General features: G+C 44.1%; 1 protein-coding gene across 2 annotated transcripts in view; it reads right to left on the bottom strand.

Moving 5' to 3' along the window:
* The window catches only part of LOC126474005 (putative lysozyme-like protein), a 161,093-nt gene that overhangs the window by 20,837 nt on the left and 114,066 nt on the right, over positions 1-26,190 (bottom strand). The window contains exon 4 of one of the 2 annotated variants that reach the window (XM_050101394.1): positions 99-317. The exons of the other annotated variant lie outside the window; for it this stretch is intronic. Coding sequence (XP_049957351.1) covers positions 99-317 — 219 coding nt within the window. The remainder of the gene's footprint in view (positions 1-98; positions 318-26,190) is intronic. 2 annotated transcript variants of the gene reach the window in all.

The following is a 26,190-nucleotide window of genomic DNA, read 5'->3' as shown; positions in this document are numbered from 1 at the left end:
ATGAAAATCTTTATTTGTTTGTCGGTGGTGTGTATCTTTTTTGCTGGCTGTATGTATACACTGGTAGTCTATGCCGGGGGGGAGGTGAGCTCTTCGACGTCAGATGACTCGGTGCCTGGTTGTTCAGTGTCCTCGCCCTCTTCCTCCTCGAAGGGCGGGTATGTTGGCAATGTAATGCTGATGCGCCTGCCGCCCCCATCGCCTGAGGAGCCTCCGCCACTGCGGTTGCCGCCTCCCAGCAGACCACCTCTCAGCACCAGCCGACCGATTACTCGGAATAAGTACTGAGTGATCATTTGGATTTTCCTATCGATTATCTAGAAGCAAAGACGAGCTATTGGTATTCTATTCATCAATTGCACATGTTCCGATATTCCCTTGTCCCTCGCTGTCCAGTGTCCTTTGCTGAGGACCTGATTGTGGATGTCTAGCAGACAGTTTCTCTTTACTACTGTCTGTATTATCAGTCAAAACTGATGGCCCTACTGCCCTATAACACAGGATGGAATGTCTCACAAAAAAGGTGGTCATATGGGGCAGCTGGATATCAGCATAATTTCTCATATCAAATGACAGCGAATATAAATCATTTTGCAGAGATTTAAATCCTACCTCATAATTCTGCTAAAAGAAAAAGTGGGATGGGGTTCTAGCCTAAGGGAAAAACTGATGCAACATTTTATGATCACTAGAGCAGTCCTGTAGAGATGCAGGGAAGCTACCCTACGTTCACTCATTCTCGTCCAAATAATTCCAGTTTGAAGTTGTGTCAATAGAGAATGGCTGGCTCATTTCAGTCTAATAGAAGATATTTCAGAAACATTTTAAAAATCTGAAAATTTTTGCGGTACAACTGATGTGGTTGGTTGGGCAACGGCATCTGATAGATCATTTGCTGTGAAACTTTTTATTTTGTTTGAAACTGTAGTACAGTTTAATCAAAAATTATTCACTAATGGGTCGAATCATAACAGATGTAGGATGTTGCTGTTGAGAAAAAATGATTTATAAGAGATTAATCTTACTACATGTGTATGTACATGCCATTGCCTTATTCTCTAAGCTGCTGAGAACGCATGACAGAATAAAACATATGTACTGCAAGGAAGTATTTCCACTAAATAGGTTTATCGCTTGCATTTTTCTTTCTCATTGGCAACGTATTGAAAGTGAAACACAGATATGTCCATTATTCTAGGAAATGGAAGGAGATAGGGTGAAGACAGTTTATTGTGATCTAGAGGCATATCGTGCTCAGTAACTGCAAGTGCTCTGTTTCTGCATCTTGTAAATCTCTAGATATACGTCCCCGAAATATTGCCCCAGATGCACAGCACCACTTTTGACTGCAATGCAACTGCAATTTGAATGGCCTGGAAAATAAAAATGCCATGACGTGGGACTAGAAATATCGTCAGATCGTTCCTCTGTCCTTCACATTGTGCACAGCTTGACAATATATGCCATAAATCAGCGATTCCCAAACTTCTTTGATCACAGAACCTCAAAAATGACATCCACGGCTTTACTGAATCCAGAACTCATGCTGCACTTCATCAATTTTCAGAGCCAGCCTCTTGATTGATTCTTGCTTATTTTGAATTGCACATAGAAACATGGAATAGTGACTTTCCAGCATCGTATAAATCGATTTTTGCTTTATTTGTTTATATAATTGACACGCAATTTTTTCCATGATTGACCAAAGGTGCTTTAAAAGGTTGAGGTTTTGAGGGAAGCAGTTTGGGAACCGCTGTCATTAAAAACCGTTACGCCTTCGTTCGCATTGCTGCGGCGAGGAGTCGGCCGCCCCCTCTTCACTCAGCATATAGCGACAGCGCGGGATCGTTGGCTGCATCAAAGTAGCTCGTGACGTCTTCCTGCTCAGCAGCCGAGGTCGCTTCTGGCGCCGGCTGCCCGCCGCTGCGGCCGCTGTCCAGAATCCTCTGGCTCAACGCGCGGAAAACGGCCTGAGTGACCGGTGGGATCTGATTATCGATTGTCTAGAATCAGAGAAGTGTCTTTGTTTGGTGTCTTGTCCAGTCTGGTCCAACCCACTGACTTTAGCTTCTCAAGAGTAGGATGGGAAGCCCCAGCCCACGGTGGTAATTATGTCTCATTAATTAAATAGACGGGTAGGAGAAGAGCAAAGACCACCAAATTACTCGGAAAAAAAGTTCCCGTATTTTTCAGCAGAGATGATATCGACATTTCGATGCCTACAGTCCGATTAAAATTACTAGATAGTTGACACTTCACGGGCTCGAGCTGGTTTCCTCCAATTGGAGCGCTCAACATCACGCCCGAACCCTTCGCCGTTGCCAAACTGCGACAACGATCGGTCAGTTCATCTTGTCAGGCTTTCTTTCTCGTTGTGTTTGGATTCCGAATTCTAGATCTGGCCCATTAATTTCGCATTTCATCAAACATGATAACCACACACACACACACACACATACACACGCACACGCACCCGCGCGCGCGCGGCACTAACCAAACGCTACTAGAGCGTTGCACAATACACGCGATTCAGCGTCATGTACCCACGGAGTCGGTTTACATTAGAAAAGTTTCGCATGACGTTATGCGAAGCCGAATGTTTTAAAGGCTGCAATTAATCGTTGATACTGGACTATCAGAATCATAAATTAAACAAGTTAAGGCATCGTAGTGTAGTGGTTAGCGCATTGGCCTATTTTGTAAAAATTCGTAGTTCGAAACTCGTATATCACAGTGAATGTTTGAATACTTTTCATTTTTAAGTCTAATAAAAGGACTTTCATTGTTATTTTTGTTCAGTTAATCGACTTAAATACATTTTTAAAATTTTTAAAACTTTGCCATGTCATTTTCATTATCGTACTGATTTTTTTTATTTGCCTTTATTTTTTTTCCCCTAAATTCTTTTTCTTTCATTTGGAATCTGCCAGTATCGTTTATAATCTACAGCTAAGTACCAATCAGGACTGCTCATTGGTTGGTAAAGCGGCTGTTCGTGTAGCCAGTGTGAGGGTAGCTTCAGGTAACCAATGAATGATAGCGAGAAATGCAGTTTGTTTTTTATCGTTTAAACTGAAATTTTTGTCTTGAGTTTGCTCGTAGAGGTTAGCTTTAATCCCCCTGAAGAAAACGGTCGTGGTTTAATAGGTATGCCGCTGATTACTGACCGCCGTTTTCTCCGATACATTGTACATCACGAGGTTGTGGTAAGGTTAGGACGTGAGTTTAAATTCAGGGCTACAAAATGCCTCGTGTTCCGCAGTTCAGTGGAACAACAGGAAGGCCTTTTCAGGTTAAAAACTCCGTGACAGCCGTGTGACATGGGGTGTTGTCATGATGCAGCATATACTTGTCTGCAATGTCTGGTCTCACTCGATTCACCCTTTTCCTGAGTCTTTCAAGGACATCTTTGTAAAACATTTCACTGACAGTTTGTTCTGTAGGAACAAGTTCCTTATGCACGATACTCCTACTGTCAAAAAAACGAAGCAGTATTGTTTTGATCTTTGATTTGCTCATTCGTTTTTTTTCTTTTTTTTCGGTCGACGAGATGGCACACGTTCGACGCTCTCGTCCGTTCTTGAACTTAAATGTCATCCTGAGCGAGGTTCATCTTCAACTTGTTTTCTGTCTTGCATAAATGATTTGTGCAAGCGAAATGTTCACCGAGTGAGGTGCCACAGTGGCTAGCACACTGGCCTTGCATTCGGGAGGACGACGGTTCAATCCCGCATCCGGCCATCCTGACGTAGGTTTTCCGTGATTTCCCTAAATCCCTCCAGGCAAATGCCGGCATGGTTCCTTTGAAAGGGCACGGCCGACTTCCTCCCCCGTCCTTCCATAATCCAATGAGACTGATGACCTCGCTCTCTGGTCTCCTCCTCCAAACAACCCAACCCAGCCCTACCCAACCCAAGAAATGTTCCCCATAGACCTGTTTCAACTTTTCAAGGGTCACAGTCGCGGATTCCCAGAGTTTCACTCAAAACTTGATGGGATAACTTTGCACTAAACTCCGATGTTCCATTTTCGGAACACACAACGAAAACACAATTTCATTAGTGGCGCTCTAAAAAATCACGTGATGGCTGTACGAACCTCAAACTCGGGCGGAGCCTCTGGATGGTACGAACTACCAGTCTACACTAGTATAACAACACAGCATTTCCAGATCGCTCGCAGTGTAGTCAGTCTCATCACTTTTCTCAAACACTTCGTATGCTGACCAACTTTTCATCGTTTGCACCTCACTGAAATCTGCGGTACTGCAAAATAGCACATGACAATTCAATGCTAAGTTTTTGGTCAGTTATGCTTACGGTTTACACTGTAATCCTATATCATACGGACGTGGAATGTCTGTGACTACGCGCCAATAAAGTATACACACCTCTTGGATCTGTGAACATCTGTGTTGAACAATGTAGAATGGGAAATATTTGCCTGAAGACTTAAATTTCTGGCGAGTTCAAGTGAAGAAAAGAACTTTTATGTAGATAAAATCTCGCGAATCTATGGATACGTTGTCGCAACTGCCAGAGAGTCGGTACTTCAGTTATTCGTCCATAGGCACCATATTGCTGTAGGATGTTCTGCCGTAGGTTGTCTGCCTCCCGCCCCCCTTTCCCCCCCTCCCCCCCCCCCCTGCCCTACCTTAACCATACCATACGGTGGCACAACCCTCTAATGTATTCATGAACATTATGCGAATTTTAAAAGGGGCTCTTTTTTTTATTTGTAAGGTCTGACCAGTCGCGAAATGGTAACCGCAGTGAAAAATCAAAAAGTTTTATTTGCAACATTTAGCTACACCTTCCAGCTACTTTTCTACACAGTCATCGCTGCGTCAGACATTTGTCTTAGCACTGTACCAACATTCCCACACCCTCGTCATAGAAGGCAGATGCCCGTGCTTTTCGCCGATTCCCTACGCTGGTTTGCATCTCGTTGTCTGTGCCAAAATGCTGTTCTAATAGCCAGCGTTTCATGTCTGAAAAGAGATGAAAACCAGAGAGATCCAAGTCCGGGCTTTATGGTAAGTGATCGGGAGGTTCTGTTGTCTTAGGCATCTTTACATGCTCACTGTGGGCTCAGAACTGAAAAATGCGACGTGATGCGATCGACGGGCATACCAGAGACTCCACGCAATACATTTCACTTTGGCTTTAATTTTGCGACCGATCAAATCTTGAAAAAGAATAGCCCTCGTACAAAGAGGTAGTCACAATACTTTCCGATGTGAAGGCGGAGTTTACCACTGTTTCGCGTGCAACGTTTATGAAGATCTCTTTATGCTTCATTTATGAATTCTGTGGTTCAGGGGGCGACTCATCGGCATTAGACCTGCACCTCAGTTTCTCTGGCACTTCTACTATGAATGCAGGAAGGTTGGCATTAAACGTCTGGTAGACGACGGGGTTATTAGACACGGATCACAAACTATGTTATTTCCTTGCTTTTGCCTTAAGACATTTAGGGAAATCAAGGAAAACATAAACCAGGATGACTGGAGGGGGATTTGAAGAGTCGCCATGCCGAATGTGTGTTCAATGTCTTAACCATTGTGCAGCCTCGCTGAGTGGTGCTTTCATGGAGGTTTGTTGTAAACTTTCATAAAGGACCTACGGTACATTTCTGCCTATATAACGCTGCAGCTAGTGTTGAAGGTGAACGATATAGCATTTGACGCTAGACATCCACAGACAGCATGGACCAACGAGAGACAGGGACAGACCAAGTATTTCTAGACGAGGCTTGCCGTTTGCAGCAGAGCTTCAACGAAGGTCAGACAGGTTTTCAAGAAAAAATTGACAAGAACCAATCATAACTTCCTACTGCTGTTAATCGTCTGAGACAGAGATAAGAATTACAAAGAGTACTGCCTACGTGAAATGGAAACATGTTTGTATCTAAAGTTGTAAGTAGCGGAGTGGACAGTTTCCACAACCAGGAGACCAAAACAGAAGTTAATACATTTCAGTTACAACTAGGAAAGAAATGGAGTTCGGGTTTTTATTGTGGCAATCTATGCTAATAATGGTTAAATTGCCGATGCAAGAAATAAATATTGGGAAACTGAGTCAGCATCTGGTTAGTTCATGAGATTAATGTGTATCTAATAAACAAAATACTGTGCCGTAAGGGGAACTATTGGTGGTGAATAAGAAGGTGGGGAATCAGTGACTGAGGTACACTATTAATATGTTTAAATAAATTTGTTATAAAATGTCTACTCAGCTACTAAACCGACAAACGAAACTGTTTGCGGTTTAACGTGTAAGCTAAGAGGCTGATTTCGATGGAAGCTGGAAGTACGAATGTATCTCCCGTTTGGATCTATTTCCATTCTTGTGGACGACTTTTTGTCTGATTGACTGTTCTGTCATGAGTACTAACATTAATTAATAGAATGTATGTTGAATCTTTTCTATGTTCAAAATTTACCAGGTGGTTGGAGAACACAAGACCCGTGCATGCGTGACCGAAGGAACACTGCGACGTACTTCTGAATAACACAGGCATTGCAATATCTGAATCATCCGCCAACACTGGACAGGCAGTTTTCAATTAAAATGTTCTCCTGTACAGGAATATAGGTAATGAATGTACGAGTGCAGGTTGTAGACACATGGTTGACGACATATGGAAGTTTGGTTCTGGCCGTGAGTCGTGCTCGGATAGTCTAATGGTAAGGCGACCGCTGATAACTGGGAAATCCGGGTTTGTGATTCGGTCCGACACAAACTTTCACTGTTATCATTCCATTATACAGCTGATGGTTGCCCATATTCGGAATTACGAACACATTTCATGTGTTTCATAATGGTTTTAGTCGCCGCAGTACCTGTTCCTTCAGAGATGCATGCATATCCGAAGAAACATTGCTTAGTACTTCTGGAGAGGCACTGCACGTCTTGCAGTGGTCCGTACTGGAAATGGTGGCTATTCAGGCTTTTGACAGGTGGTCATGTCTATGTGACTGGACAGTGTATGTTTATTTCAACATTCTCGTGTTCAGATGCCACCCTTTCTTATAAGTCTTGATGACAAATGTGGTGTCACCGCCAGACACCACACTTGCTAGGTGGTAGCCTTTAAATCGGCCGCGGTCCGTTAGTATACGTCGGACCCGCGTGTCGCCACTATCAGTGATTGCAGACCGAGCGCCACCACACGGCAGGTCTAGTCTAGAGAGACTTCCTAGCACTCGCCCCAGTTGTACAGCCGACTTTGCTAGCGATGGTTAACTGACTACATTTGCAGAGACGATAGTTTAGTATAGCCTTCAGCTACGTCATTTGCTACGACCTAGCAAGGCGCCATATTCAGTTACTATTCTGAACAGATGATATTGTGAATCATGTACCGTCAAGAGCGACATTCATCATTAATGGTTTAAAGTTAAGTATCAAACTAATTACGTCCGCTTTCTGAATTCTAATTCCTTGTCATGTTCCAGGCCTCACGTCAGTATAGTTCTTCCCTCCTCACGCCAGCCTGCGTGAGCTAAAACGCGTGCATTTCGGACTCTTCTAGTAACACGGTGTTGGCTCTTCAGCCTACACAACAATAAATATGCTGTGGGGAGTGCTGTGATAATAGCAGCGTTCACAGGACTGCAGGTATACTTTGCTGGTTCAAGCATTCCATCAAACCCGCTAAATCGTCCAATCTCAATCCCGTAACAAATATATGGGACTATCTGGAGCAGGGTAAAACTTAGCGAACAACTTCCCCTCAATTTCTTAGCTCTACAGCATGAAATCTTCAGTGGGTGGCTTCGGCTGTATGTGGATTCTGTTCTTCGCCAAAATGAGGTCATTATCTCAGAAGTAGACGTGGTGTTACGAGAAGTGATGCCTGCAGTGGGTGAGCAGTTTTAGTCCGTTGCGTTTAGTATCTGTACTCTAAGCACGTTTAATACAACAGTTGCAGTGGGACTGGCCAACCGTTGAGCGCACTGTCGCGGCAGCTGCACCGTGCGATGTGTCCGCGCAGTGTGCGTTACCTCGCTTTCTAGAGCGCGCGGCTGCCTGAAATACGAGCGGCCTGCTCTGCTGCTCTCCGCGGCTTTCCCGCGCTGGCCGCCTGCCTGGCAGGCCGCTGGCCACACCACTGCTCGCCACCCGCTTTCCAAACCGCGCCCACAACCGCTGTCTCCTTCTCCCTCCTGCAGCTCAGAAACTGACGCCACTCACTGCTGCCACGTATGTGTGGGACAGTCCTTAAACACACCGGGGTGATAAAAGGCACGGAATAGCGAAATGCACATATACAGATCGCGGCAGTATCGTGACACAGAAGGTATAGACGGAGAGTGCATTGGCAGAGCTGTCATTTATACAGGGTGAAAAGTATTTAAACCGAAAACCTGTGGGAGGTTGTAGGGGTCATGAAAACAAATATTTTTCCCTAATGTCATTTTTTCCTATGAGGAATATTTAAACCGGTAGAGGAAGATTTCTCTGGCGGCAAATTAATTAAACCAACAAACACTTTTCCATTTTTGTAATGACCAAGAGACAACACCTTAACTGTTGTGTACATACACTCCTGGAAATGGAAAAAAGAACACATTGACACCGGTGTGTCAGACCCACCATACTTGCTCCGGACACTGCGAGAGGGCTGTACAAGCAATGATCACACGCACGGCACAGCGGACACACCAGGAACCGCGGTGTTGGCCGTCGAATGGCGCTAGCTGCGCAGCATTTGTGCACCGCCGCCGTCAGTGTCAGCCAGTTTGCCGTGGCATACGGAGCTCCATCGCAGTCTTTAACACTGGTAGCATGCCGCGACAGCGTGGACGTGAACCGTATGTGCAGTTGACGGACTTTGAGCGAGGGCGTATAGTGGGCATGCGGGAGGCCGGGTGGACGTACCGCCGAATTGCTCAACACGTGGGGCGTGAGGTCTCCACAGTACATCGATGTTGTCGCCAGTGGTCGGCGGAAGGTGCACGTGCCCGTCGACCTGGGACCGGACCGCAGCGACGCACGGATGCACGCCAAGACCGTAGGATCCTACACAGTGCCGTAGGGGACCGCACCGCCACTTCCCAGCAAATTAGGGACACTGTTGCTCCTGGGGTATCGGCGAGGACCATTCGCAACCGTCTCCATGAAGCTGGGCTACGGTCCCGCACACCGTTAGGCCGTCTTCCGCTCACGCCCCAACATCGTGCAACCCGCCTTCAGTGGTGTCGCGACAGGCGTGAATGGAGGGACGAATGGAGACGTGTCGTGTTCAGCGATGAGAGTCGCTTCTGCCTTGGTGCCAATGATGTTCGTATGCGTGTTTGGCGCCGTGCAGGTGAGCGCCACAATCAGGACTGCATACGACCGAGGCACACAGGGCCAACACCCGGCATCATGGTGTGGGGAGCGATCTCCTACACAGGCCGTACACCACTGGTGATCGTCGAGGGGACAATGAGTAGTGCACGGTACATCCAAACCGTCATCGAACCCATCGTTCTACCATTCCTAGACCGGCAAGGGAACTTGCTGTTCCAACAGGACAATGCACGTCCGCATGTATCCCGTGCCACCCAACGTGCTCTAGAAGGTGTACGTCAACTACCCTGGCCAGCAAGATCTCCGGATCTGTCCCCCATTGAGCATGTTTGGGACTGGATGAAGCGTCGTCTCACGCGGTCTGCACGTCCAGCACGAACGCTGGTCCAACTGAGGCGCCAGGTGGAAATGGCATGGCAAGCCGTTCCACAGGACTGCATCCAGCATCTCTACGATCGTCTCCATGGGAGAATAGCAGCCTGCATTGCTGCGAAAGGTGGATATACACTGTACTAGTGCCGACATTGTGCATGCTCTGTTGCCTGTGTCTATGTGCCTGTGGTTCTGTCAGTGTGATCATGTGATGTATCTGACCCCAGGAATGTGTCAATAAAGTTTCCCCTTCCTGGGACAATGAATTCACGGTGTTCTTATTTCAATTGCCAGGAGTGTAGTTCCGCGTAGTCAGCGCGTACACAACTTTTCCACTAGAGCGCGCCCCGCTGAGTACGACAACAGCAGGGGCAGCGCTCGATCCGTCTCCGCACTACGAGATGACGCTGCCATAGAGACGGAAAAATTCTGCTTCCGCCGATCCGCGTATTAATATGTAACGCAGCCAATGAGATTGCTGCTAACGTAGAACCTTTTCTCCTCGCGGATCACACTCGCGCAGTGATACATGAAAGCGCGAGGTATTATAACGAGTGTACAGACCTCCGATTATTCAGTCTGCATTTGTCTGCACCAGTTTGTACCAGTCTGCATTAGTCTGTACCAGTCTATAGTCAAGTTTCAGTCTGCGCCTAATAAGATTACCATATTCATGTACATAATGTATTGACACTTTTGTCAAGTATCAGAGATATATGTGAGAATAAGATTAACGTACCAATACCAAAGGAACTTCAGATTGTCAATTGTAAATAGCATCCAGAACCAAGTTAAGTAATTTTTATGCTTGTTATTATTTTAATAAATGTGTCTGAAAATTAATCAATTTCTGTTTAAAGTTGGTCACCGTCAATCTGCTACTCTAAGCGTGCAAGTGGCATTTCTATCGTCTGACCTAACGGCAGAAGATAAACACGCCACAATAACACCACGAGACATATTGCTGACACTCGCCTACTTCGTTAGAGCGACAAGTCAAATAATCTGATGGTGTGTGTACTGAAGGTCATACAGAACGCACACCACATTAACACAACCCAATTTTAATTACAGTAGATTTTTAAAAATGCCTCCATTGACACGTAAACAAAGGTTACACCATCAGATCATGTTCTGTCTGAGACGGGCAAAAAACCCGAGGAGTATCCTGAATTGTTCCTGCTGCTGCTACTATCCGGGCAACCAGATCCTCTTCTGATGCAACAGGGGTTGCGTAAACAAGGTTGCGCATTTCTCCCCACACAAAAAAGTCCAGAGGGGACATCTCTGAGGATCGAGCAGGCCATTGTACAAGACCACCTCTGCCAATCCACGTTTCTGGGAACCGTCGGTCCAGGAACCGACGCACACGACGACTGAAATGTGCCGGCGCCCCGTCATGTTGGGACCACATGCGTTGTCTTGTAGGGAGCGGGACGTCTTCCAGCAATTTTGGCAATGCTCTGGCGAGAAAATTGTAATAGTGCCTGCCATTTAATGGCCTAGGTAGCAGATACGGTCCAATTAAACAGTCCCCAACAACACCGACCCACACTTTAAGGAAGAACCGCACTTGATGAGAGCTAGCAACTGTGGCATGTGGGTTATCCTCACTCCAAACATGAGAATTGTGCATGTTGAAGACTCCATCACGCCCGAACGTTGCTTCATCGGTAAACAACACAGAGGATGGAAATGTAGGATGCATTTCACACTGTTCCAGGTACCACTGCGAAAACTGTGCTCTGGGTGGATAATCAATTGGTTCCTGGTTGTGGACACGCTGTAAGTGAAATGGATGTAACAATTGCTCTCGAAGGACTGTTCTTACATTCGTCTGATTCGTTCCCATGTTACGTGCAATTTCACGAGTCCTGATTGAAGGATCCTGCTCCACATGCTGCAAGGCAGCTTCCTCAAATTGCAGCGCTCTTACCGAGCGACGGCGTCCCTGTCCAGGTAATCTGCTAAATGACCCGGTCTCATGCAGACAGTCGTACACAGCAGCAAAGGTCGTATGATGCGGGATACGGCGATTAGGATATTGTTGTTGATAAACGTGCTGTGCAGCTCGTCCGTTGTGGTGAGCTACGTAGTACGCACCAACCATATCAGTGTACTCACTCCAGGTGTATCGCTCCATTAGTAAACAGAGACAATGCACTAATACACTGGTGGACAGCAGTTGCCTACAACTGAAGAGCTTAATACGCCCTCTAACAACTGAAGATCGTAATACGGTCTCTAACAACTGAAGAGCGTAATACGGCCTCCACCGGTTTAAATAATCCTCATGAGATAAAATGACATTAGGGAAAAATATTTGTTTTGATGTCCCCTACAACCTCCCAGAGTTTGTCGGTTTAAATACTTTTCACCCTGTATACTCCAGTGATTCATCTGACAAGGTTTCCGACTGTATGTGGCCACACGACGGGAATTAATAGGTTTTGAAAGCGGAATGGTAGTTGCAGCTAGGCACATGCGACGTTCCATTTCAGAAATCGTTAGGGAATTCAATATCTCGTGATCTACAGTATCAAGAGTGTGCCGAGAACACCAAATTTCAGACATTATCTTCCACCACGGACGTCGCAGTAGCCGACGGCCTTCATTTAACGACCGAGAGCAGCGGCGTTTGCAGAGCTGTCAGTGCTAATATACAAGCAACACTGCATGAAATAACTACAGAAATCAATGTTGGACGTTCGACGAACGTATCTGTTAGGACAGTGCAGCGAAATTTGGCGCTAATGGCCTATGGCAGCAGTTGACGGGCGCGAGTGCCTTTGGTAGCAGCACAGCGGCCTGAGCTACTCTGCTGGGATCGTGACCATACCAGGTGGAACCTACAAGAATGGAAAACCGTGACCTGGTCAGATGAGTCGCGATTTCAGTTGGTAAGAGCTGATGGTGGGGTTCGAGTGTGGCTCAGACCCTACGAAGTCATGGACTCTATTATTCAACAAGGTCTGTGCAGGCTTGTGGTGGCTCCATAATGGTGTGGGCTGTGTTTACATAGAATGTGTTGTAAACCCTCGTCGCCAGTTTAGTCAAGGCCTCGTCGCTACTGCTGTGGAGGGCCGAGTTTGTGGGTTCGTGAAACGGCTTCTGGTGCAGTACACCACTAAGACAATTTCTCCCTGCCACTATTACACAGCTCTGTCCCAGAACTGGGTAACATGATAGGAGAACGAAGGTTCTACAACACACCAACAAATTAGTAACAAAGTGACACAAAGGAATTAAAAGGTTTACTTATCTTTGTGACTTGTTGATTGATTAAGTCTGCAACACTTCATGTAATATAACACAAAAAAGATCCTCAATGGCTAAGTGCAATAATCGTCGATAGACTTCACAATACATAGCAAATTCACTTCTAAGAGTTCACTATATAACGTTCCCTGTCTAAGTGAGCCCTGGACGATGATCTGTAACCAAGTGGCCGAGAGCCGTTCTTCTATTCCGAGTAGGCTTCTGCACGCTGTAGTGCGGGCATTGGTGAATTGCACTCGGTCGGCAAGTGGCCGACGTCAAGTCGATATCTTCATCCTCAGCGCCACCCGTCACGCTGGTGGAACTCGCGCAAGTGCTGAGTCTCTATGGCACTGGCACCAGCTCGCGTCTTTGCGCCTGTGGTGCTTTTGCCTTGACTGTGTCTTGTTCGAACGGCACAGCAGAATGGACTGGGTCCTCTTGTCCAATTGAGCCGATCATTGACTCGAAATGGTTATGTTCGGCTGCATGGAGACCATTTGCAGTCATTCATGGACTTTATGTTCCCAAACACAGTTGTTTGCGATTGGTTCGAGGAACATTCTGGATAATTAGAGCGAATGATCTGGCCACACGGATCGCCCGACATGAATCCCATCGAACATTTATGGTACGTAAACGAGAGGTCAGTTCGTGCACAAAACCTTGCGTCGGCAACACTTTCGCAATTATGGACGACTATAGAGGCAGCATGAATCAGTGTTTCTGCAGAAGACCCCCTACGACTTGTTGAATCCATTCCACGTCGAGTTGCCTCAGAATAAAAGGAGGTCCGAAACGTCTTTATGAAGTATCGCATGACTCTTGTCACCTCATTGTAATGCAAAAGCAATCAACACAACCAAATTTTTTTGGTTCGCAGTCTCGCAGAATTTTGTAAATGACAAGATGTTCGTCAAGGGCTGCACTAATGATTCTAATCTCCACAATTGCAGTGCCGACTTTTAAGTCATTTTCAAGTGGTTAATCTGTGACCAATAATAAATACCACAGTCAAACAGTTCCAAAAACGAAACTTCCTGGCAGATTAAAACTGTGTGCCCGACCGAGACTCGAACTCGGGACCTTTGCCTTTCGCGGGCAAGTGCTCTACCAACTGAGCTACCGAAGCACGACTCACGCCCGGTACTCACAGCTTTACTTCTGCCAGTACCTCGTCTCCTACCTCGTCTCCTACCGTCCAAACTAAGTTTGGAAGAGAGTTCTGCAAGGTTCGCTGGAGAGCTTCTGTAAAGTTTGGAAGGTAGGAGACGAGATACTGGCAGAAGTAAAGCTGTGAGTACCGGGCGTGAGTCGTGCTTTGGTAGCTCAGTTGGTAGAGCACTTGCCCGCGAAAGGCAAAGGTCCCGAGTTCGAGTCTCGGTCGGGCACACAGTTTTAATCTGCCAGGAAGTTTCATATCAGCGCACACTCCACTGCAGAGTGAAAATCTCATTCTAGTTCCAAAAACGTTCACCGGATTTATTCAAATCCTTGTGGGAAATACGTTAAATGCGATCAATTTAAATTCTGGGCTTTGTTACTGAGAAATGTATTTTAATGCATGTTTTATTTTGGGGCGGCCCCGCCGCAGCGCCTTTTATTACGAGCCACGCCTGACCAAGATTCTGATCAACCTGGAGGTGGGCATGCGACTTTGAAGACGGCTGGGGGAGAGGTCAGAGATATGCATAACAAGGGAATGTATCACTTGAATTTTATGCGAAAAGCCGCATTCCACTTGTTTATGTACTTACGTGGAACAGGACACGGCGTCGTCAATTGCCAGAAGATTGGGTTTTGGGGCAGAAACAGAGAAAGAACTGGCCATGTATGTATTTTCGTGCAGACGTGTCACGCATCCGCCTATGTTCGTGACGCTCCAATCTAGCCGTGCTCCTCTTGTAGCTGGTGTGCCTTCCTCTGACTTCATACACTAAGTGTGCCAGTTACAGAGGCTCAAAGTTTAACGTGGAATCAAAATCAAGGACTGTTTCACATACACAAAGCACTGCAGGAAGCAAATGTCATCATACGTGCCCAGGTAAAAAAAAATGTAATCTTTGAAAACCTTAGAAAAAATAACCATTTTAGAATCAGTCATATCCGCGACAAAGGTTGCTTAAATGTGGTGACTCTCGGCGTGAAGGTAATCGGATCGAATCCTGATGGTCGAAGAAATTTTTATCACCAGTAGTCGGCAAGAGGAGAAGAGATAGTGACAGAAGGTCTCCGTCACACAAACCCGACGTAAATCGCTAGGATACCTGTCAAGCCTCTCCACAGTGCCCCATGAAGTGAGGCCGTTTGACACGTTGTCGGCTTATCAATCTGTCAGATGGCGACGTTAATCGAGAGGGGCCCTGTGCTGTTCGAAAGAATTTGGCTATGTGTGGGAACGGGCTTCTCCTTTCTATCACCTTTCTTTTATTTATTTTTTTTCTTCCTTATGAAAGTTCGAAGGAAGGCAACACCACTACGGCTATGCCTTGTACAACAATGTGGTCTGTCATGGTCCTCAAGGCTCGTAATCTCAGAATGGGACTGACCTTTGACTTTGAATGTTAGTCACCAAACAATAGTTGCGAACTGTTGTCTTCTCTTGTTGAACTTTGATTATCATTTGTTGAGTCTTGCTACGGCTCCTCTAACTTCAGATGTACGCCACAATGATCCTCCTAGTTACGTCACGGTTCAGTCTCCATGTCTTCCTCCTTCCTACTACAGTTTATTTTCAATGATCTGTTATCAGGTAGAGTCCAGTCGATAAGATATCAGATATTTATGAAACGATGAGATATAAGTAAAACACGATCTGAGCTGCAATTGAAGTGACGTTTTACATGTAACGTATAGCATTAAAAGCTGTGGCAGCGCAATGCGGAATATGCATAAAATTATTTTACACAACATCTTTTGTAAATGGCATAGTTCCTTCTACTTATAGACAATTGCCGACCGACCTGTAATGTAAACTAAAATCTGAATGACAGAGCAGTTTCGTATTTATCGGATTCAAGCAGAATTAGCAGGAATGATTAGTTCAACTGCTGCAATAAACTGTTAATGACGGAAGCGGATCGAACCAAAAATCTAGAGATTTGGGGGGCTAAAACTTCCACTTCAGCTTCAACAATCATTTGATTTCCTGTGTTTTGGAATGAAGCTGCAAAAATCTGGGCTGAAGTGCTGTTTATAGCCAAAATGCTTTTTCATTTAATTAGGGAAACGCACGATAGGGTAGCTAAGTGTCCTGGAGGGTAAATGTTTAAGCATTATACTTAGTTGCTGGCCGATCCTCCGTTATGCGGCCCTAAATATTAGGGCTTGCCTGCTCTCGTACTGGTTGTCTGGAGGAATATGCTCCTCCCACTAGCTGTTTCTGGGTTTCTTTTGTGCGTCCCGTTATACCCGATATTTTTTTCTATCAACACTTAACATTCTGTGTGAACTTTTCAATGGAAAGATTATGTTTCTGGTGCACTCAGAGAAAAAAAATCTGAAATCTTAAAAGGAATTAATTTCTCACGCAGTTCTTACCGTACCTCTAGCGCTACATCAGTATTATATTTTATACTGTTCAACTTTGCTTTTTATTATTTCATCCTGCGTATCATGTTGTCTGTGTCATAACTTCTTCTCCCGCAGTCTATAATGCTTTGAAATTACCTCAGAAATTATGTTATCAGTATTCACCTAACTAATTTAACACTTTCTAGTGCCTCAGTGTTTTTCTGTAAATGTAATGTCTTGTGGGGAAAGTACTTACTTCAGACTTTCCCTGTTTATAAACCATAATATTAATATGTTTTACATTATCGTACGGCGCTAGAAAAGTAGCTCTTTACCTTGGTGGCTCTGCTAAACTTGTTATGAGGAGCTTAAGAGGCCGTTATAGCGTGACTGAATAATTCCGTAAAGGCAGTAGAATCTCAAAATTTTTTACGACCGGAAAAATCAGATTTATGTAAATGAACTTCATCAAAACACCTTGGGTTTTGGGGTTCCAAGCGAGAAAAGAGACTAGCTACTGTGTCTGTGAGGAAATAGGCCGAGGGACAGTGGCAGAAAGCTCATAGGTTGAACCTATTACAGTTTCTGCTCCTCGATATTCAGATTTAAAAACAATATCATAATAATCCTTTCGATCATGCTTTTTCCTATCTGTATAACAGTTGATTTATGTATGTTCGAAATTTAGCTTATAAACAAGGTTCGCTGACATTCTGAAGTCCTATTCTGTTCGATATCCACTGCATTAAAGTACATAATCTTTTCGTTTCATCCCACTGCAGTGTGTGTATTACAGTATTGAGCGGCTAGTAGTTGCTGTGGGAAATATAAAGGCTACGATATCTGTTCCGCGTACGCTACTTCAGAGTGCCATGTTTGACATTAGACACTGCGAAAGTTATTGTGAGTAGTAGGAGAAGGACAAACCACCAGCAAAAATACTGTCAGAAGCACGCTAAGGATACATTCCGCAAGATGACTGGTGACGTCGAGAAAGTGCTGTGTGGAAAGTAATGACTAATACCGTCTGTGCTATTCTTGTCCATAGTTCAGATGTGAGGGGAAATAAAGATCTGATGGCTCTCAGAATAGTCAAAACACGTGCACGCAAAGCATGGTTGCTCGTCCATTCTTTTAAAGGCTGCGAAAACACGAAACGACGACTGGTCATACATTCACTAGCTGCATTGTCGTGTTCTGCTTGGTGTCCCGTACGTTATCCGAGTTCAGAATGACCTTCACATTTGCAAATGCTGTGTAGCTGCTGCAGTCGTGAAACTGTACAGTAATTGGGATTTTACTGTAAACCATGGGTCCACCTGTAATTGGCTGAGTGAACCTGTTCACGGATCGGTAGAAGGTAGGAGGAAGTACACTATTTTCAACAGACTTTCATAAATATCTGACATTTCATTGACTGGAATGTCATTAACAGCAGATCTTTAACTTACTTGAAAAAAAGTGTGGGAGGGGAAGATAAAACTGAATCATTACCTTACTGGACGAATCATCGTGGCATTAACGTATAGTAGCTTTCAGGGAGTACGAGAAGTCACAACAAATGACTACCGATATTCTCTAAGAGAGAACAACAGTGTTCAACCACTGCGTCACACGACGGAGAAAATGGTTAAGGGACCAGAGATACAATGAGACAATCGTATTGGACCACCTTTTATTCGAAGAGCCAAGGCTGCTGTGGCAAAGAATTCAAGCACAGAGAATACGAAAAACATTAGTCGTCGGGAAAGCTTTCATTATGTTTTGTCTTATAATGATGGCACGTCAGTACTAGTCGTTGGAAGGAATGTGCGAGTCTTCTCAAAATAAGTCTGTGCGACGGTTTTAGTTTTTTTATTCTTTTTGTGAGGGAGGAGGAATTGTTTGCTGCGTATTTGCGATACGCTTACCTGACTGGCTTTCCTGAGGGGTCTGAAAGCTAAAGTATTAAATAATAAAATGCTGTGGGGAACAGCAAGGGCATGTCTACGTCATTGTCATACGGCAGTATGATTATTTCACATAAAATTTTATATATTTCATAAACACACTTTCTTCCTTGGCAAAATGAATTTGTTTTGTGGTTGATCCAAGGAAAAAAGCGCATTTTACTAAGTTTAAAGTTTCAGTATTTCTGAAGTATTGAACTATAACTATAGATATTACCGGTGTTGATTTTCTGGAAAATAATTAAGTGGTATTCTGAGTGACATGTTGTTAATGTCTAACGTTTACAAATTATTGCTATAAGAATTTATAACATACTTTTAATGCCTACCGGTACCTTAAATTAAGCAAATAATTCAGACTTGTATGTGATATCTAGAATTAAGGTTAAAAGAGGTACCCTGCAGATGAACCTGATTGTTTATAGCAGGTTCTAAATCAGCATGAGAATACCAGTATATTTCTCCTGCTTCCGCTCATTACTTTTGCTGTCTGTAGCTATGTGACTTCCTTTCAGGAACCATTTTCATCATCACAACTTGAACATTTTATTCCCTGAGGATGAGAAATACTGCTTAATATTGCTCTTTATTTCGCCTCGGAGACGCTAATGGAATTCCACATTTCGCCTTAACCTTTTCAATACCGAATACGGAAGTGAACAAACGACATTACGTCCCTGCATAACAACGAAAGCAGTGCCTTCTCCAAATTTATTTTAAAATCTGACCGCATAAGAGTTTTGTCTATTTCCGTAGCTCATAAAATTCACATGTGGAGCGATTTCAGTAATATTGTATTCTTAAAATCTATGAGATTGGCTGCCATGACACCTAAAAGAAACACCAATATACCTTTTGCGAATACCCCAAGTATAGACGAAGTCTAATGTCATTATCTGGTTTTGCAATAATGTCACTGATGTATGATTTTTCTGCCTTTTAATGTTAATAAAATGTAGCTTTTTTTTCTCCTCAGAGGATTCAAAAAGCTAAAGCGGATCCCCAGAAATTCGGCATTTGACATTTCAGTTGGCAATGTAAAGCTATGTAGTACAACTGCGGTAGAGGCAGGAAGCGTTTTTCTCCAATTGTAGTTCGTATAAGGGCGAAGTGCTAGAAAATAAGAGGGAACTTTGTGTTTGTGGAGTGTGGTTAAGCTGTCTTCACAGTTCCTACGTCCACAAAATGCCACCTTTGTTCAAGTGAACTTTAAACTGTAGGAATGAGATACATACCAGTTATCAGGTGCAGCGGAAAATGTCTTAGGGTACAGGATTCGTCACTGAAACGTCCAGGGAAATACTTCGGTTAATTTGAGGGAAATTTATCATAGAACTCCATTTCCTTCCGCAGTTTTGTATCTCACGGTAACAAATATATCTAGAATGTCACAAAATATTGTAAGCAGCACTCTTACTCTGAAATCTGTAAAAAGAAATGAATTGAAAAGTAGCTGCAAAACAAATTCTTGTTGGTCAGAGAGGCGAAGAACTGACTCCCGATGTTCAAGACTCCATACGCGCGGAGGCGTTTGAGGAAACGTGAGAAGCCATCACGGCTTGAAGACATAAATAGACAGGTAGACAAACAACAGCAACATTGTAACAACAGCCCTCCTGAAGCGTTACATCTATAAAGACAATAAAAAATGTGAGTTTTCTAATATAAATTGACAAATGCATTTATCGATTAGAAACAAATTGTTGAATATTATAATGACTGATAATAAAGAAATATTTTTTATTCACATAGATACTTATACGATTTATATTATTTAAGCTATCCAGTCTTCATGCATTTGGTTCACTTACCCTTTTCACTGAAGAAAATATCCTCCGTATCGTTTATTCTTTTATTTATATATAAGTTCGAGCTATATACTTTTTCGTTTAGGGCAATCCAGAAACAAGCTTCTTTTAAAATGGTGTAATAGTTCTAATTGAAAATTTGCCATTAGCAGTGTATGTAATTGTTGGGTCAGGAAAATCATTTGCCTACTGGCTGGCATGAGTTGATTGATGCCTGCGGACACATTACGCGGAAGTTACTCCCGTTCTCAAGTTTTGCGCAACAGTGTATATTACGCTTCAGCGCCGCTAATCTCAATTTGAGCTCCTTTAAACCACTAACATATACTATTACTTTCTGCTAGAACGTAGTTTCCCTGCACTTATTGTTGTGTTGGCAGAAGAGCCAACACCGTGTTACGAGAGGAGGCCGAAATGCACGCGTTTTAGCTCACGCAAGCTGGCGTGAGGAGGGAAGGACTATACTGACGTGAGGTCTGGAACATGACAAGGAATTAGAATTCAGAAAGCGGACGTAATTAGTTTAATACTTAACTTTAATCCATTAATGATGAACGTAGACGGTACATGAGTCACAATATTATCTGTTGAGAAGACATGGTAACTGAATATGGCGCCTTGCTAGGTCGTAGCAAATGACGTAGCTGAAGGCTATGCTAAATTGTCGTCTCTGCAAATGAGAGCTTATGTAATCAGTGAACCATCGCTAGCAAAGTCGGCTGTACAACTGGGGCGAGTGCTAGAGAGTCTAGTCTAGACCTGCCGTGTGGCGGAGCTCGGTCTGCAATCACTGATAGTGGCGACACGTGGATCCGACGTATACTAACGGACCGCGGCCGATTTAAAGGCTAACACCTAGCAAGTGTGGTGTCTGGCGGTGACACCACACTTATGTAGTATGGCAGTGAAAAATAAGTTCTGGGTTGCAAGTAAGTCGAAGCAGTTGTATCGGCAAGTGGTTGATGGTTTCAGCGTAAGAGAACTGTTTTACAGACGTAGATAATTTTGGGGATAGAGATATGAACAACTTTCCACAATAGCGCCTGTTCCTGCGGCCTTTCGATATGGAGCCGTATAGATAGCGAATATTTTTCCACGTATAGCTGCTGTTACGGAATACCAATGACAGTAACAAGAAAGGCAGCCATTCGTTTGTTGATAAAAGCCAGTTGCTTTTCCAGTTATTCTAATTTGGCGTACGCAATGTAAAAACACAATTTATTACAACTTACTACTTAAATGCTGTTTGTGGTTTTTAGTCACACAGAGCGCAGAAGATAAATGTGTACGATGTGAATAATTTTGTCGTAACTGGTGATACCTGATCGAATGAGCAGTTACTGACGTTCTACGCGCATCTGGAAAGTCCATTGATGCTGGTGTCAAATGTTATCAGTTTCATCTGTGTCAAAGGTACAGTTTGAGGATTTTAAAATTACTGCAGCACTCTACCGTGTATAAAACCAAAGCGTCTCAAACTAAATGAAGATATTAAACATTAGTATCTATGTATTACTCATTAACATCGTAACAGCACAGGAAACACTGATAGCAGTAACTTTTAAACTGTTTATATCTTTATGACGTATTTAGGTTTGACTGATTCTATTTTTATATCACATTGTCTAGAAGGCGAACGAAGGTACTTCACGGAGACAGAAAATTTGTCGCTGAGAGAAAAAGAAACCAACAGATTACGAATTCTTGTGACTGAGATCACTAAAAGACTTCTCCTGGAACCAAGTTTATATATAGCAATGATAAAACATTTCAACATTCTACTCCTGAATTACCGTTAATTTTGATAATGTGTTAGCAATGTTTTTCTTTTACTACTACAATATCAGTGATGTAATATAGATGTTCATGTTCGATATCTGCCCCGATTGCTTGTGTAGACACCAAGAGTGGTTGCGATGTATAATAGAAAGTATGCTAATAACCTAAAATAGATGCTGTACGGAAATAATAATTTAGTGCAACATTTGTCCTCCGTAATATAATATCTACTGCTGTGCTTGAAAACGAACTACTCGAGCAGCTTACTTCACAGCTCGAGAAAACTCGGGTTCTGCTCGAGGTTTCTTCATCCCACGACCCAGCGACTTCCTTTGGTATTATTTCTATGACGTGGCTTAGTGTTTTTCATATGTTATGGGCATTAATAATAAAAATAACATCGGTTGGTGCTGTTTGTACGAAGGGTCAGGCCGCTGTGGCTTATTCTGTCTGTCACAGTTACAGTCAGTTTTTTCATTTATTTCGTGTAATAGGCAATTAATTGTTAATTTTCTTCCTTGTTTCATCTGACTGTTAGAATCTCTTTTCAAGCTGAATAAAAGCCGGTAACTATTTACCTACTGTTTTTATATGTGAACAGGATCTGAAATGGTGATTTGCAACCCACTAGGGTGAATCACTATAGTCTATAATAACCGAATAAAATCTTGTGCTAGGTTCAGAGTCAAGCAATATCTTTAAAAGTACACCTGTGCCATCTTTACTAAGCACAGCTGAAACTTCTTGTTGTGGTTAGCTCGATTTTTCTCCCATATCGCTTGTACTCGCTGCAGGTGAGTTAATGGTCACGCGATTGTTCTAGCAGACTCGATATTATATCGAGCTCTGCGGCGTATCGAGAATTCTCGAACTCGTTGGAACGCAAGTATCGTTTGCCCGCCCCTAATAAAAACTTTATAAACGAGAAGTTAAAAGTAGTGCAGTGCTTGAACACGACCCGAACGTCTTGAGCAGTTTACGTTTACGTCACAGCTTGGCAAGTCTCGGACTCTACTCTAGCTTTCGATCGTCTAGTGAACTAGCGACTAATATTGGTATCATCTCCATGACATGTCTTAGCGCTATTAATGTATTACGGAAATTAATAAATAAAATAACTGTGAAACACTTCTAGCGTGCGGGTCATATATAAAAATAGCAACTAATATACACATAGAAAAGAGCGCAATCATGATTCAACGAGTCTCGAACTTTTGCCTATACGACGTTCTAGCGATGTTTATTGGTACTATACCCACGACGAGTCTTGCTGCAGTTTTTTATTCTCATGATCCCAATTACAGTCAGTTTAATACGATTTATTTCATTTATTAAACACTGAATTCCTAATTAATGTTCTTCCGTGTTTCATTTGAATGTTACCATCTTGTTTTCGAAATGGTATCTTATTAAATCTTTATTCTGATTCGCCAATAGCGATAAAAATGGTCATTTGCAACCAATTTCGTAAATCATTATATTCTCTAATTAACAAATATAATATTCTATTGAATTCAGAGTCAAGTAATATTTTTTTAAGGGTAACTTTTTTAATCGTTAATTGCTGCCTTTACATAAGAATCATTGTAAGTGTTTATATACCGTGCGGACGAGAACTGTTGTTGCAAATTTGGTCATATACAATATGCATTTATACATGTGTAGGATTGTTTCACAAAATTGTCAGATTTTAAGCAGAGCTTTAGCTTGTTGTGGTTCCTCGCGTATCGCTTCCACTATTGTCGCGAGTGTCATTACGACAAGCAGTTGTTCGAGCAGCGCTCGATACAGAATCAAGCTCTGTTGCGAATGGAGGTGTCTCGAGTCCTTTCGATAGCGTGCCCTACGTAATACAGAATCTTTGTGATTTTCGCTGGAAGGGATAGGGGCAAACGGGAAGGTACTTGTTTAGACAAAGAAATAGACCGCGAGTTGTGTAGTGCAAATCGGAAGTAGAAGAAATACTGGGTGGTTATAATTAGAGTGCAGCTAATCACAGAGATCCAGGGCTGTAATTATCGTATGGCAGCGAAAGTTGGTAGATATTCTGATGACTTAATGCGGAATCGATTTACGTTGAAAAAAATTAATTACAATTTTGGCCACCAGGTGAAAATCTGGCGCTGTGAATGTAACAAAGACGTATGTAAATATTTTCCATATGTATTGGATTAGGTATGAGGTGTGGGCAGAAAAGGCCAAACAAGTGAGAAAAGGATAATGAAGATTTTCTTATTAACCACCGCTTACACAATTTGTTCCATGTAGGCACCGGAGACGTCAATGAGATGTTGCATCCGTAAAACGATATATTCAACAGTTGCTCGCAGTGGTTCCGGTGGAATCTGACAACGTGTTCTTGTAATACTGTCCTTCAGATCAGGTAGAGACCGAACGTGTTGCTGGTAAATACACTCCTGGAAATGGAAAAAAGAACACATTGACACCGGTGTGTCAGACCCACCATACTTGCTCCGGACACTGCGAGAGGGCTGTACAAGCAATGATCACACGCACGGCACAGCGGACACACCAGGAACCGCGGTGTTGGCCGTCGAATGGCGCTAGCTGCGCAGCATTTGTGCACCGCCGCCGTCAGTGTCAGCCAGTTTGCCGTGGCATACGGAGCTCCATCGCAGTCTTTAACACTGGTAGCATGCCGCGACAGCGTGGACGTGAACCGTATGTGCAGTTGACGGACTTTGAGCGAGGGCGTATAGTGGGCATGCGGGAGGCCGGGTGGACGTATCGCCGAATTGCTCAACACGTGGGGCGTAAGGTCTCCACAGTACGTCGATGTTGTCGCCAGTGGTCGGCGGAAGGTGCACGTGCCCGTCGACCTGGGACCGGACCGCAGCGACGCACGGATGCACGGCAAGACCGTAGGATACTACGCAGTGCCGTAAGGGACCGCACCGCCACTTCCCAGCAAATTAGGGACACTGTTGCTCCTGGGGTATCGGCGAGGACCATTCGCAACCGTCTTCATGAAGCTGGGCTACGGTCCCGCACACCGTTAGGCCGTCTTCCGCTCACGCCCCAACATCGTGCAGCCCGCCTCCAGTGGTGTCGCGACAGGCGCGAATGGAGGGACGAATGGAGACGTGTCGTCTTCAGCGATGAGAGTCGCTTCTGCCTTGGTGCCAATGATGGTCGTATGCGTGTTTGGCGCCGTGCAGGTGAGCGCCACAATCAGGACTGCATACGACCGAGGCACACAGGGCCAACACCCGGCATCATGGTGTGGGGAGCGATCTCCTACACTGGCCGTACACCACTGGTGATCGTCGAGGGGACACTGAATAGTGCACGGTACATCCAAACCGTCATCGAACCCATCGTTCTACCATTCCTAGACCGGCAAGGGAACTTGCTGTTCCAACAGGACAATGCACGTCCGCATGTATCCCGTGTCACCCAACTTGCTCTAGAAGGTGTAAGTCAACTACCCTGGCCAGCAAGATCTCCGGATCTGTCCCCCATTGAGCATGTTTGGGACTGGAAGAAGCGTCGTCTCACGCGGTCTGCACGTCCAGCACGAACGCTGGTCCAACTGAGGCGCCAGGTGGAAATGGCATGGCAAGCCGTTCCACAGGACTACATCCAGCATCTCTACGATCGTCTCCATGGGAGAATAGCAGCCTGCATTGCTGCGAAAGGTGGATATACACTGTACTAGTGCTGACATTGTGCATGCTCTGTTGCCTGTGTCTATGTGCCTGTGGTTCTGTCAGTGTGATCATGTGATGTATCTGACCCCAGGAATGTGTCAATAAAGTTTTCCCTTCCTGGGACAATGAATTCACGGTGTTCTTATTTCAATTTCCAGGAGTGTACATTCTTTTTGATATCGACGGAGTCAAATATCACCTGGATTTAGATCAGGTGTTCTTGAAGGCCATGCCTCTGGAAAATATTTGGCGATAACACGTTCCTGAATGTTGCATTAAGTAGATCTATCACTAAGCGAGCGACATGACGTGTTGCCCAATCTTGCACGAAAACAATGGTTTCCACACAGTTGCGCTCTTCCAAAGCAGCAATCACATGCTGTGCAAGGAGGTCTCGATAATGTGCAGACGTCACGGTACACCTGACAGGCCCTCTGACAGGCCCTCTAGGTGCATTGTCAAAAAAAAAAAAAAAAAAAGAGAACAGAACGAAAATAAAGGTGCTGCGGCACACAGTCACGTACGGTGAGTGCGATGGCTC

Source organism: Schistocerca serialis, chromosome 4, assembly GCF_023864345.2.
Source record: "Schistocerca serialis cubense isolate TAMUIC-IGC-003099 chromosome 4, iqSchSeri2.2, whole genome shotgun sequence".
NCBI classification, from domain to species: Eukaryota; Metazoa; Arthropoda; class Insecta; order Orthoptera; family Acrididae; genus Schistocerca; species Schistocerca serialis.
Note: the sequence above shows the minus strand (reverse complement) of the source record. Positions and strands in the feature narration are given on the sequence as shown.